Below are 13851 nucleotides of genomic sequence, written 5' to 3' on the forward strand. Positions count from 1 at the left end.
CGCCATGTTCGTCGTCCAGACAACTCACAGCAAGACCGGTCTCAAGCGGCCCGACAGACCCTGTGACAGCTGTCGCAGACGCAAGTCCCGCTGCGTGTTTTCCGAAAACGACAGCGTCTGCTTCCTTTGCCGCTTCCACAACTACGAATGCGTATTCAGCAAAGATCCCGTGCCGAGAAAGCGACAGCGCAGAAACAGCGGGAGCAACTCTACCGCCGCTGCATCTGCTGCTGCTGCCTCCTCCGCTGCCACCGACTCCTCTGCCGCTGCGCAATCTTCCGCGCCCACTGCGCCTGAGGCAAATACCGATGTCAAGTCGTCGGCCGCAGATGACAAAGATAAGGATAAGGAAAAGTCGGATGCAGATGATGCGCTTGTCTCTGCAGACGTCAGTCAATCGCCCTCACAAGCTCCGTCTTTCAAGAGCATGTCGGGTGTTCTAAATCTAGCGCCTGAAAAGGATGATGCGACTACTTCCACGCCGTCTGCCAAACGCTCGCGTGTCGTCAGGTACGGTGCACTCTATCTCGTTCCTTCAATTCACACCGGTCTAACATCTCTGCACTATAGAACATCCTCTCGTAAAACCAGCGCTGCGTCGGTCACCACCGCGGCTACCGCTGCCTCTGCTGCTGCTCCCGTCGCCGCCGAGCCTGCAACTGCCGCAGCGGCCTCAGCAAACCCCGCCAGCGCGCCGACGACTGCCTCCGCGTCCACTCCCACCTCTGCAACTAATCCCGGTGCCTCCTCTTCCGCTGTTGCTTTGTCTGCATCCACCCCAGACTCTCCCTTCCCCGACTATGATTTCATGCCCGACACCCTGCTCCAGAACACCCTTGGACTCCAGTGCCGCAGATACATTTCATACATTGGAACCTCGGCCGAGCACGATCCTATCTTGATGGACTACTACGGCTTCGATAACCGTGACCGCGCATCCTTACCCGCAGTCGGCCCTGATTTCCTCACCAAGCGTCAGATCAGAAGAGTCCAGAGCCGTGCCAATCACCGAGTCGGCACCACCAATGATTTCAAGCCTATCAACACCGGCCACGGTCAGGTCTCCTTTGTCGTCTTTGAGAGTGAGAATCTGTTTAGAACAGGGCATCCTAATCCCAGCGGGCGGGACGATACTATCGGTGGAAATCTGGCAGAAGTCAGGAAGATCCAGGATATCATTGGAAACTTTGGCAGACAGCTTGTTGGCCTTTATTTCAGAATCGTACGTCCATTCCACTATTCTCCTCAACACACAGTACTAACTTCTATAGGTCCACGCCTCTCTACCAATCCTCCACAAGGAAGAATTCTTGGAAAAATACTACCGCAATCCCTCAGAACTCTCGCCGTCTCTGCTCGCCGGTCTTTACGTGTTTGCCATCAACTGGTGGACCTACGATGCCGACCTAGTCCCTTTCCCTCGACCTCCGCAGTCTGCACTGGAAGCCCTCGCTCAGATCAACCTGTACCGCGAAATCGATCGACCGACACTATCTACCGTCCAAGCCGGCATCCTTCTTCTCCAGCATCAAACTTTCCGAAACCAAGTCACCAGACCTAGTCATTCGTGGGCAATGCTCGGAGAACTCGTGTCTGTCGCGCAAGAGGTCGGGCTTCATATGGATCCTACCCGGTGGGAGATCCCCGAATGGGAGCGCGGATTGCGCAAGCGTCTGGCTTGGGGTCTTTATATCCAAGACAAATGGATGGCGCTGACCTACGGTCGTCCGTCCAAGATCCACAAGATCAATTGGACTGTCAGTCCGCTTGTTGACGAGAACTTCCCTGATGACGACGGAGTTTTGCTCGCCAGCGGCGGTAGTACGAATCCTGGAGCTGACGACGACGATGACGATCCGGATGTTGTATTTGCTAGCGCAAAGGACGAGAACAACGGCATGGTCAATCGGGAGACTGGCAAGGTCATGTTTATGCAGCTCGTTAATCTGACGATCATCTTGAGCGAGATTCTGGATCAGTTTCACAGTGCGCGGAGTATGCTCGATCTGTTCAATGACGATCTCGAGGCTATTGCGGCTGATAAGCCGCTCGAAAAGACTAAGGAGCCCACTGACGAGCCGACGCGGGTGGCAAAGTCAGACGAGGACCGAATGAAGGGTATTCTCGCTAAAGCCAGGCCTCTGCAGATCCGCCTGAAGGACTGGTTGGAGAACCTGCCGGACTGTCTTCGGATGGAGAACATTACTCTGGGTGAGCTCAGTGCGAGCGGTAATCTGCATCTTGCCTATCATGCTACTCAGATTGCGTTGTTTCGTCCGATTCTGAGGGCGTTGAAACGTATCGATCGGACGGCGTCTCCTGCGTTGTCGGAGATTTATATGCTCGTCTACCGATCTGCGTTTGCAGAGTTTGTGTCTGCGGTTGAGTTTGTAAACAGTCTGAAGCAGGAACACATCCAGACGTTTTGGTACGCGGCTTCGAAGAACAATTTCGCGATTATCGCCACGTTTGGTGTCATGTTGATGCTGCTGGCTACCAACGAAGCCGACAAGATTGCTTGCCAGGAAAAACTGGCAGAGTACCAGTGGACATTAAAAGTGAATGTCCGCGGAGCCGAGTTTCTGCAGCACGCAATCTTGTGGGTCGAGGAGTGCAAGTATCTTTTGAAGAACGAGCTCGGTAAGAAGGGCAATAAGGCAGCTTCTGGCAACTCTTCTGGAAATGGCACGGGAAACGCGGGAAACGGGTCTGATTCCGGGCCTACGAGCTCGAGTGGTGCAAGCAGGATGCCAGCGTCAAACGCGGGGCTTTACAACGCCACGACTACGATGCAGCCTCAGCAGCAACAAAAGATTATACAGCAGATGCAGCAACAGCAACAGCAGCAGCAGATCCAACAAATGCAGCAGCAGATGCAGTTCCAGTTCCCAGCCGCATCATCCGCACAGCTTTCTCAGCAGCAGCAGCAGCAAATTTCTCCGCAGCGAGTTCTTCAGCAACTGCCAATCACGATGCACCAGGTGATTCCCCCGGTTCCACCAGCGCCGACTACGCAGCATCCGCTGCACCACCTACAACAACTTCAGCAGCAGCTCCATATGCAGCGCCAGCAGCAGCAGCAACAGCAGCAACAGCAACAACAACAACAACAGCAACGGCAACAGCAGCAGTCGCTTCATCTTACGCACTCTGGTCAAGACATCTTTAGTTCCTCTACCGTTGATTTCTCTTCCGACCAGCCTGTGATCCTACCCAGCGCTCACGGTCCTGTTCTCCACCCACAGCACCTGGCTTCACAGATTCTACCCGCCCGCGCGGCGCCTCAGCAGCAGCAACAGCAACAGCAACAGCAGCAGCCAGGCTTCCAATCCAGCGGACAATCAGCCTTACTCCACACAAACGAGAACGACATCTTCTTCACTTCTCTCGTCACCGACGGCCGCAGCCATGTGATTGATCAGCATGCGAGCACGGGCGTTGACGAGCTCGATAACCTGGAGTTTTTCAATACACATATGATTTCCCATCCGTGGATGGAAGCCGCCAAGCAGCCGTTGGGAGAGTCGCCTCAGCATCGGGATAGCAATGGCAGTGTTTTAGAAGGCACGTCTGCTGAGGATGGGACGAAGGAGCATGGTAATGGGGGCGGGAGTAGTGCGGGGGGAGAGAGTTCTGAGAAGGCAGAGCAGACTAAGAAAGAGGATGAAGAAGCCGAGGACTCTGATTGGCTTTAAGATGCTACTATGTTTTTTTTAATCTGTTTTACTAATTGTTCTTCTATTTCTTCTATATATCGGATAGATTGATGTTTCTTTCTTAGATTGGATGATTCTCTTTATATTTTCTATAATCTTCTTGGGAGGGTGAGGCGTTGTCATATGTTTCTTCTATATATGTCTAATAATTTTTTCTTGATGACTTTTGATCTGTTTGTTGTTTCTAGTACTTGACTGATGATGATGATGTTTTTTCGTGTTTTTGGTTGATTCCGATTTGAGGATGAGGATGAGGATAAAAGTAATAAGCATCAAGCACTTGTCCTGTAACCTTGATATAGTAATAATAACAATAATACTCGTTTTTTTCTTCACATCATAAAATCATCATAACTGACTAAAAGAGATGGATGATCACAGCCGACTTTCAGCCAACACCGCAATATCAAGAACCCGTCCATCAAGTCCCTTCGCGCCAACGACCACAACATCACCAGCAACCACGGCCGCACACCCGCCAACAGCTTCGACAGCGACAAAAGTTTCGTCCGAGTAAGGCGCGAGGAGGACGTCAGGCGACTCGATCCCGTTGTCAAACGCTTTCGTGAACAACGACGACGCGAGCGCGAGCGCGTGCATGTTTTTGATTGTGTCGAGAGCGGAGATGGTTGCGGACGATGAGGGAGCGGATTCGAGCGCACGCACGGATTCGGCGCAGCTCGCGAGTTTAGCTGCCGACGCGAACGAGGACGAGACGCATTCTGAGTCGACTTTGCGGCCGGGCAGAGACTTGCTGAAAATCTTTTCGACTTTTTCCAAAAACGCAAGCGAGGGAGGGGTGGTTTCGTAGACGGCGTAGCGCAGGCCGCCGGTTTCGAAGCCGCGGTAGTCGACGTAGACGATCGGGCGTTCGCGGAAATGCTGGATTGCGGCCGCGGCGGCGAAGTCGGTTGGTTGCAGGCGGACGAGGGTGCTCCAGAGTGTGCGCGCGTCGAGCACAGAGGGCGCGTGGATTGTGAAGGTGGAGAAGGAAGGGGACGGGAGGGTCACGCCTGCTGACGAGAGAGAGTTTTTAGTAACCGTGAAGGAGGCGGGCGAGGTAGCAGCCGGAGACGACGATGTCGAGAGTCCGAATGTAGCAGCGCCGGAGGCAACTGCGGTGGCGGCGCAGGGTACGGAGCCGAGGAAGACGGCGCCTTGGTCGAGCATTTGCTGGACGACGACGGAGGATTCAGAAAACTCGGGGGTGGTGACGAACGGCACGCCGTAGAGAAGCGAGAGGTCGCGCGCGCCGTCGATGTCGACTTCGGATGTCTTGTCGAGTGCAGCTGCAGATTCCAGAGCTGCGGACGAGGCGGGAGTAGGAAGGGACTCCAGCGTCGAGCTGACAGTCTCACCTGCGAGATATTTCTTATGCAGTTCGAGCAGCGACAACTTCGACCCTTGCGCAACAGCAGGTTCGGAAACAGCGAGTGCGCCCGCGGGCGCGTCGGCTGCGACAGCGGCAATGGCTTTAGACGTCGATGCGTAACCGAGAAGACCGTCGTATGCGCAAAACATGTCCATTGTTGCCGACACGATTGCAGAGTTGAAGCCACCGGTGCAGTCGGTGAGAACGCAGCATTCGAAGCCGTGGTCGTTGGCTTCGCGGAAGGTTGAGGCTACGCAGCATCTACGGTCTGTTAGCATGTGAGTACAAGATAAAGAGAGAGAGATGGCAAGACGTACTCGGCGGTGACTCCGGCGAACAAGATATGCGTGATCCCCCTCGCGACCAATATCTCATGCAAATCCGTATTGAAGAAAGATCCTTTTCCAGGCTTATCGAGCACGACCTCATCCTTCCTCGGCTTAAGCTCGTCCACGATATCATGCCCGTACGCTCCCCTGACCAGCAATCGCCCCATCGGCCCTTCCTCCCCGATCGTCAGGAAATGCCGCGTATTCGCGCCCCGCTGACGATCCGTCTTTGTCGGCGGACAATCAGACAGATCAGGCACGTGTCCCTCGCGCGTATGCACGACCGTCATACCCAGCTTGCGCGACGCCCGCAGCGCGTCAAGACAGGGTCCGATCAGGCCCGAGACTTGCGCAAAGACCTCGGCGGAGGGGCATTGGATCGCGCCGTAGCCGGAGGGAAGCACAAAGTCGCGCTGCATGTCGATGATTATCAACGCTGTTCGCGCTGCAGGCAGTGGGAACGGCGCTGGTTTGGCGGTGGAGATGGTGAGCGGTGCTGTGAACGTCATTGTGTAGTGCACTGAAAGAAAAAGAGAGGTGGGGTTAGAAATAGAGGGACAGCTAGGTAGAGAGTGGGCTGGTGAAGAGTCGAGATGGAGAGTTGTGTGGAGGTTTATCAGCGAGGCGAGTCAACGCGATAAAGATGAGTCCTCGGGCTTTTCCGTCGCCCTCCTTCATTTCACCACCTCCCCTCCAACTGTCAATTACTATTCCTACGTCTAATAACTACTAATCCTCTACCATCGCAATTGTATTCCTTCTCAAACATCCTCTGCTCTATTTACTTGACAATCGACCATTTAAAACCAGCAATCAGCAAGATTACGCTTATCGGGCGATATCTCACATCCCAAAGTCCTTGGCATTTATGCTTCCGCCGGAGGCTCACCTCGATCGGGAAATGGCAATAATCTCTTTTCGTCTTCCTCTACACCATCATATTCTATAATATACAACAGATCCCCTATACCATACTCGCAAATAAGCAAAACTCCAGTGATACAAACTATACATAAGAAAAAAATGTCGGTGCACATAAGCAAAAGGTATAAATGTAAAAACAAAAAAAAAGCTCAAGCCGAAGCAATCATCTCCCGGTTGAAATCAATCCTCATCACCAACTGCCGTCCCGCAACTTCAGGATGCGCCATCACAAACACAATATCCTCTCTTGCTCTCGCCAACCCTGCTTTTTGCGCACTTCTCCGATTCGGTGCTCCCACATATGTCTGCGCACTCACTAACCTGATATCGGTCCCGGTGATGACTTGTTTCAATTCACCGCTTTCCACGTGCCGGATCTCGATAAAGTCCTTGTCAAATCCCAAGATGTACGGCTTCGCGAACGTGACCTGTCTAGGCCGTCCGTTGAACGTAATCACTCGTCCTTTCGACAACGTGCCCGTCCGATCGCATTTAAGACACAGTGTCGAGTACGCAAGCAAGAACTCGTTATCAGACACCTTGAAGAATCCAAGTGGTACAGGGCGACCGCCGTGCGAGCTTGATAGCAACTTGCGGATATGGTCGTTTGTCCCGGTTTTCAAGTCTGGCACAGCCGCTGATAGTCTGCTCGGATACCCCATAATCTCAAAGCCTAAAGTACTCGTTAGCTCTCATCCGAAGCCGTAGCTAAAGCGTACCACGTACCTTTCACGGTGTGAAGCACAATCATCTTCTTCAGAACCGTAGTGTCAAGACATGGCTTGGGTGTACTAATCAAATCTGTCTCGCGCATCAAGTCTTTCCCGCTCTTCAATCCCGCATACCCATTCACATCCCCGCGCAAGCCCAAGATACGCTCATATCTTGCCGCTCCATCACTTGCAGGCTGCGCGATATCCTCAGCCCAGAACGTGATTGACTTTCCAGCGATAGGCTCATACACCCTCAAAATAGACACGCCGTCGTCACCAGATACCAATCCCGCTGCCGTCGTCGTCTGCTGCCGCTTGCGGCAAACAATCACCGTGCGGCCATGCAGCACGCCAATCGAAAACGATGCAATCTCGCGCGTCTCGCTGATCTGCTGCGGCATCAGCGCCAGCACTTCCGCCTCCTTCTTCGTCGCCAGCCATTTCTCAACTCGAGCGGCGGGACTCAGCAGATGATTCGCAAGCTCAAACGGGTTAGCAACAAGCAGCGCTTCAAGATTATAAGCCATCAGCGTCTTATCCGAGAGAAGAATCGCAAGTCCAAACTCTGGCAGAACTTGTATCTGTCGAACTTTAGGCAGCGCCAACACCGGAGCCCATAGTCGCGACGTACCGTCCGACAGATACACACCAAACTCGCATCCGACCAGCACGAACGCCTTTCGCGACTGACTGTTAGACGTCATCGCTCGCGCATAGGCACCTAGATCTTCAGTATAAAACGACGCCGCGCAATTCACCCGCGACTTGATCATAGGCTCCGCCGTGCTCCGCGCCGGTATGCTCTGGTCCGACTCGGCTTTCCTCAGCGCGCGCTCGATCGCGGTACCCGTTGCCATCAACGGCAGCTCAGGAGGCGCGCCGTCATACGCAAAAGCCATGTCCGACACAACCTCTAAAGCAAACGGCTCGCTTCGCAGCGAAACCAGCGATAGCGCGTGTTTGTTCTTCGCAAGCATGATTGAGCTGCACCAGTTTTCGCGGATCGTGCTCGTCTTGGCATACATAGTGTACATGCCGCCATCGCGACCAAGGAACCGCACGCGGAATGGATAGAGCGTCTTGTTCTCGGCTTTCTTTGTCGATTCGTCGGCTGATGAACCTGACATTGCGCCGCTGAGGTTCGGCATCGTCGCCGACTTTGGCAGATTCATAAAGCCTGATGTGGACGCGCCCTCGTCCGAGGCAGAGACAAGGATAAGCAGATCGATGGGGATCGGCGTGGTCACGACGTCGTAGCGCACTTTGTTCACGTTTGTTGTAATCTCTTTAGTGATGAGCAAGAAATTATCCAGTAGAATCATAAACAAAGCCTGCCTTTTCCCATTGCCAATCCGTATATCCATAGCGGTTCGCATCATGATCTTCCGGTTCTTCGAGTCCAGCTCTAGATTTCTTCGGAATCTCGAATCTGGGAATCGGATCGAGTCCTCAAGATCTTGCAAGATATATCGGCGCTGGGCAGTACTGAACGTCGTCTGAAAACTATGGCCAAGCTCTGATAAGCTACCGCAAGCTCGTTCGAGAAACGTCTTTTCCATAGCCATCGGCCGTCCATCGTCAATCATCCGCCGGATCAGAAGTGGATATCTTACTAACCGCGTGTGAACAGCCAATATACCGCTTCGAGGGTGCTTGGAAAGAAAGTCGCTCACAAACTGCGCAAACCTGATATTCGTGCTCTTTTCGTCATTGTACAACTCTAGTGCTCGGCCGAGACCTGAACCATGCTTGATGTAGGGGCCTGAGGCCTTTTTGATCCAGTTGATGAGGATATCGCCGATTCCACTGACGACGTAATCCTCCTGCTGTCGCAAGAGAAGCGGCTGGTACAGGTACTTGTCGTTCACTTTCATGATCTCCTCCGAATTCTGAATCACATCCTTCACAAATTTCTTGGGATTGGAGACAATCGGCTGTCTGGTCCCCGATGGCGTGAGCAGCACATCTCGAAAGTTCTTCAAAAGTGCCTTCACATCCGCCAGATACTGTCCTTCCAAGGCAATGAACTCAAACATGATGTTTTGCCGCACAATCTCCGTCTTTGACAACCCGGCCTTGACATCCTCCGGCACCGCCTCGGACCAGTTATCAGCCGACTGCAACGACTTCATAGACACTTTTCTCGTCTCTGCTTTGCGGGCGGTCAGCGAGCACGTCTTTGAGTAGCATCTGTAGCTCGAAATACCACTCTCCTTCATTCGCCAGCACTGAGAATAGCAGCCATGGCCGGCGAGCAAAGGAAGCACGCCCGACATATCTGCAAGTTTTGTCTGGTAATCTTTCTCGTCGTCCTCTGGCACACGAACGTGAACGCCAATCCGCTCCATCACCCCATGCATCATGAATGAGTTGATCATCGCGATCGCGCAATCTTCAGCGACAATCGTGTTTAGCATCGGCAGCTGCTTCTTGAATAGCTCACCCATGCTGCTGATGACGGTTTCTTCGCGCATGAAGTTCGCTTCCTGTGACATAATCTTTCGAACGGATCTGTAGACATCAGACAACGCCCACGGTCGTAGGCTGTCGTCGTTCGCTTTTGTGCGATCAGTGTCTGAAGGTGCAGTATGACGGAGAATCGACCCGGCTCGGAAACTCGTATCAGGAATCGACGTCGGTAGACCGTACCGCTTCATCGCATTATTATCAGCATGTGTCGATGTCGCTGACTCGGTCGGTGATTCGGGACGAGATTCCGGAGGCGGAGCGGACTGAGTAGACGGAGAATGAACAGGTGAAGAATGAGCAGGCGAGGAATGAACGGGTGAAGAATGAACAGGCGAAGAATGAACAGGCGAAGCCGGAACAGGTTTTGGTGGGGGAGCAGGTGGCTTGACAATATTAAGAGGAGCCGTTGGTACAGGCGTCTGCTCATAATAGTCCGACCCCTCTTCGTACTCCTCACCATAGACCTGAGGCTCCGGCACATACTCGTATTTTGTTCCTGCGACCGGAATGATGCTAGTTCGAGGGTTTTCCTCTTCCAAAAAATATTCTTCATACTCCATATCTTCCGGGTCGTTAAACAGATCGAGCTGAGACCTATCTGCTGGGTCGTATACCTCTGTCTGGTAGAAGTCTCGTTGGAAGTTTCCTGCCATAAACGGCGACCCATATTCCTCATCTGTCTCCTCATAGATACCACCTGGAAGTGATCCGTGCGCTCTTCTTTCCTGTCGGTGGACCGAATCGACGATATTGACGCATTGCGCCCTCAGATTTCCGTCGGCACTCAACGGCACTCTGCCCGTAGTATTTGCCCGCGCGGGATAATTTGGTTGATGAGAGCGGGTTGGGGAGGAATCAGATTTCCAGAACGAAGTATGGGGTGGCGGGGTCGGTGGGATTGCAGAAGCGTTATTGTCGTATGACGAAGGTGAGCTGTCAAAGTCATAATATCCAGTCGAGTTGCGATTGCCATAACCAAATCCGCTGCTGTGCCTCGGCGGAGACGGCACTGGCGAGGACTGGGTTTGGTACTGCGACCACCTCCCTCGAGATTGGTAGAGCTCGTCATCAGACATCATTTCACCGGGCGAGGAGCCATAGTTTGGGCTTCTGCTTGAGTCATTTGACCGGGCGGGTGATAGATTGACTGGGGAGCTTGAGTATGAACCTGCGCTGCGCGTGGGAGATACGTCTGATATACGCATGCCGGCGGCAGCAGGGAGTCGTGTGTAGTCGTCATACTCGCGAGTAGATGAAGGAGGGGTAGATAGATGGTGATGCGTCAAAGGCGAGCTATGAGAAGAGCGCGAAGGAGAGACCGAGGTGAGACTAGGGTTCATTGGCAGAATCCTCGTAGTCGTATCGAGATTGAGTGACGGACGTGCAGCGTAAGGCTGAGGTTGCGCAGAAGGCAGTTTCTGCTTCAGATCGGATAACGACATGTACTTCAGATCTTCCCGCGGTGCCCATTCTGAGTCCTGTCCACTGTCTTGCGAGTCCTCGGGGATGAAAGAGTCGAGCCCGAGCTTATTGAAACTGTGCGGAGGAGGTACAGGAGGCTGCGGAGGCGCGTGCTGAGGAGCTGGCGGCATGGGTGGGGATCGTCCCGTGGGCGTAGTCGGCAGCGTCGATTGGAAGGTCTGATGACGCGACGTAGTAATTGGTCGTCGGGTATACGGACTAGCTGGAGAGTACTGCTTCGTGGGCGAGGGCGATCTGCCTTGGGTCGCGTGCGGCGGGATCAGAGGAGGGGATTGGATGATTGACTGTGGTGTTGTCGGCAGCGATCGATGAGCAAGAGCAGAAGGAGGGGTCGACACCGGGGGTGTTGACGACTGCTTCGGTAGCGGTCGGGACGGTGTACTTTGAGGTTGCTGTTGCTGCTGGAAGGATCTCAAGGAAGGCTGCTTTGAGGTAATTGGAGTTCCCTTGGGAGGCAGAGGCGGGACATGGGATTCTCTCGTGTGCTGCACCTGCGTAGGTTGTCTAGAGCTCGGTCGTCGTTCAAAAGGCGGTCCCAGAGTCTCTTCTCGAATGAAAGGCAGACGCTCGGTACCGGTAGAGACGTGCGTGAGCGTGTCATCGTCATCAGAACCCGATCCAACCGTGCTATCGGCGTCATAGTTGATTGGCGCTCGATATGCCTGCCGGTGTTGGGACCACGTCCGGAGCTTACAATAGAGTTAGATAGCGCGTGAGTAAAAGCAGCAATAATAGAAACTAACCATGTTCTGAGGTTGAGGTTGAGGATTGGGCTGCGGCCTGAGATGCTCATTACTCGCGCGTACAGCATGCGTACTGACTGGTTTCGCTTTCACAGGCGCCGGTGTTGGCGGTAAACTCCCGACAAGCCCGCCATACCTGCTAAAATCCTTCGCGCTGCTGCTGTAATCCGGATTCACGTTCTCATCGTTGGCGCGGCCGGCGGTGGAGCTAGATTGCTGCTGGAGCGGGACTTTGGGCGGCAAGGGCGGTCCTGCAGGATCCAGTTTTCTGTTGTTGTCGAACGAGTCCGCTCTTCGTGGCGGGACTCGCCGATCAGCAGCTGAACGCATTTAGTGACTGCTGGCTTTTCTTTTTGACGATCGTGGATTTGGTGAATCCGTCGTTCGTGTATGGATTTGATGATTCTGAATTGTTTATTTACATTCGGTCTGCGGCTAAACTTTAATGTGTTGATGTGTGGGGTTTGTAGCAATGCCTCTTCATCAGCGCACCAGCAGCAGCACAGATGTCTCTATTAAGATCACTCCAGTAACTATATGGCTGTACTGGTATTAGCTATGTGTGTTGATGAATCGTTGCTCGTTGACTGGTGTACTGGTTGCCAGCGCGTTTGATAATCAGCACATCAGCCAGTATCAAAATGATCGAGTCCTCCCAACTATTCATTACGGTGCAGCAGCAGCAGCATCTATGTCTATTGAGATTACTCCAGTGACTATATATGACTGTACTGGTGTTAGCTGTGTGTGTTGACGAATCATTGTTGGTTGACTGGTGTACTGGTGTTAGCGCGTTTGATGTTCAGCGCGTCCTCCGGTATCAAAATACTCCAGTCCTCCCAACTATTCATCAGCAGCAATCAGCCGTGTATGAAACATTGCGCGAAAGAATTCAAGTCATCAGAAAATAGATGCAAGATGAAACCCAGCAGATGCAAATAAGGCAGGTATGGCGATGAATCAGAAGCGGTAGGTGGCAGTGTCGATCGGCGAGCGACTTTTAATCTCGAGTGTTTATTTATCTGTCGTCTGAAGAACTTCGTCTCCGCGTTGCGGCCGTTTACTTCGCCAAATCGATAGTTTATACTTGACCGGATTGCCGCGACCCCACCCCACGTCCCTGCATCTCTTCCAAAGCTCAGCGAACACGATCGATAACAGAAAGTCCTCCGGAGCCGCAACCGGCTTAGCTACCCTTTAGTCAAGATAGCGACGCTGGTCCAAGCGCCTTAGTAATCGTATTCAAGTAGACATGGAAATGCACTTTTTCGTACACTTCCGGCGGCGGGCGTTATTAAGCTGCTAGCGTGATTCTGTGCCGGGGCGCCGAGGGTGTCGCTTACGCGCTTAGGTGAATCTAACCCTGCTTGCAGCTCTGGAGCGAACATGTCTGCTAGGCCGTGAAGTCAGACTGAGAAAAAGACTGAGGAGAGAAGTAGGCAATCATTTCCTCGTGGAGTCTGGAATACTATTTTCATTACTGTCGCTTTAATATTACAGCCAGGTGAAAAGGTCAGGACTGAAGTTTCAAGGGATGATAACAATCGCGTAGAATGCCATAGTCCACCAAGCAAGTACCAGCGCGGAGAAGGAGCGGGGTCTGGTCAGGACGCCTGAGTGATTTAGCAGTCTTCAAGCTCCCTCTCCTCTTAGTAAAAGTTCGTCTCTAGACAGGCACGGAATATCGGAGGGTATACGGCCCGTCGCTCCATAGGCGAGAACTCGAAGACTAGCCTTAGAAGTCCTTGGTGATTGATATCAGTAATTACGGGATAAATTAAGACGACAAAAGGAGTCTGGAAGACAGCAGGCTGCTTACAGAGCAGGCCACTACCGGACCGTCCAATGTCCGTCCTATGGTCCTATGGACGGCAACAGGTCTGGCTGGCTGTCTGTCGATCGCGGATCAGCATCCCGTCTCTATCGCCATTCCATTTCCTTACTATTTCACACAACCAAGAGGTCCAACAGCATTCAAAGCCCTGATATAAACATATAGTCGTAATAATCCATGTACAACTAACCAGCTGCACATAGAACAAGATGGAGCAGCACCCGACGCAGAAAGAGTAAATTTGCCCGACCACTCAACAAATCTTCGCG

The 13851-nt window shown here is 52.9% G+C and overlaps 3 protein-coding genes across 3 annotated transcripts; 1 reads left to right on the forward strand and 2 right to left on the reverse strand.

The window, feature by feature from the left end:
* Nucleotides 1–4: 4 nt before the first annotated feature.
* On the forward strand, nucleotides 5–2612 carry BZA70DRAFT_242238 (transcriptional regulatory protein; the record flags this gene model as incomplete). Its single annotated transcript, XM_064910561.1, has 6 exons — nucleotides 5–392; nucleotides 783–974; nucleotides 1104–1222; nucleotides 1272–1799; nucleotides 1884–1995; nucleotides 2101–2612. Coding segments are annotated over 6 exons (1851 nt in total), but the record flags the coding sequence as incomplete, so codon positions are not given.
* Nucleotides 2613–3893: 1281 nt separating this feature from the next.
* Nucleotides 3894–6049, reverse strand: BZA70DRAFT_91408 (Isochorismatase-like protein). Its single transcript, XM_064915535.1, has 2 exons — nucleotides 5406–6049; nucleotides 3894–5349 (listed from the first exon to the last, which is right to left on the reverse strand). Exons 1-2 carry the CDS (start codon nucleotides 5924–5926, stop codon nucleotides 4092–4094), a joined length of 1779 nt encoding a protein of 592 aa, XP_064765760.1. The 5' UTR covers nucleotides 5927–6049; the 3' UTR covers nucleotides 3894–4091.
* A 1-nt stretch (nucleotide 6050) lies between these two features.
* On the reverse strand, nucleotides 6051–12140 carry BZA70DRAFT_91407 (CNH domain-containing protein). The gene is made up of 3 exons (XM_064915534.1): nucleotides 11749–12140; nucleotides 7068–11694; nucleotides 6051–7014 (listed from the first exon to the last, which is right to left on the reverse strand). The coding sequence occupies exons 1-3, from the start codon at nucleotides 12076–12078 to the stop codon at nucleotides 6491–6493; spliced, it is 5481 nt and encodes a 1826-aa protein (XP_064765761.1). The 5' UTR covers nucleotides 12079–12140; the 3' UTR covers nucleotides 6051–6490.
* Nucleotides 12141–13851: the final 1711 nt, after the last annotated feature.

The sequence above is a fragment of the Myxozyma melibiosi genome (assembly GCF_037950935.1).
Source record: "Myxozyma melibiosi strain Phaff 52-87 chromosome Unknown BZA70scaffold_15, whole genome shotgun sequence".
NCBI classification, from domain to species: Eukaryota; Fungi; Ascomycota; class Lipomycetes; order Lipomycetales; family Lipomycetaceae; genus Myxozyma; species Myxozyma melibiosi.

Excerpts from the sequence above, each read along its gene's own strand:
- BZA70DRAFT_91408 (XM_064915535.1), bottom strand. The coding sequence starts at position 5,926 with ATGACGTTCACAGCACCGCTCACCATCTCCACCGCCAAACCAGCGCCG. Across the intron at positions 5,350-5,405 it reads TTCGCCGGAGTCACCGCCGA|ATGCTGCGTAGCCTCAACCT; the intron begins GTACGTCTTGCC and ends AACAGACCGTAG.
- BZA70DRAFT_91407 (XM_064915534.1), bottom strand. The coding sequence starts at position 12,078 with ATGCGTTCAGCTGCTGATCGGCGAGTCCCGCCACGAAGAGCGGACTCG. Across the intron at positions 11,695-11,748 it reads AACCTCAACCTCAGAACATG|CTCCGGACGTGGTCCCAACA; the intron begins GTTAGTTTCTAT and ends CTCTATTGTAAG. Across the intron at positions 7,015-7,067 it reads TGTGCTTCACACCGTGAAAG|GCTTTGAGATTATGGGGTAT; the intron begins GTACGTGGTACG and ends CGAGTACTTTAG.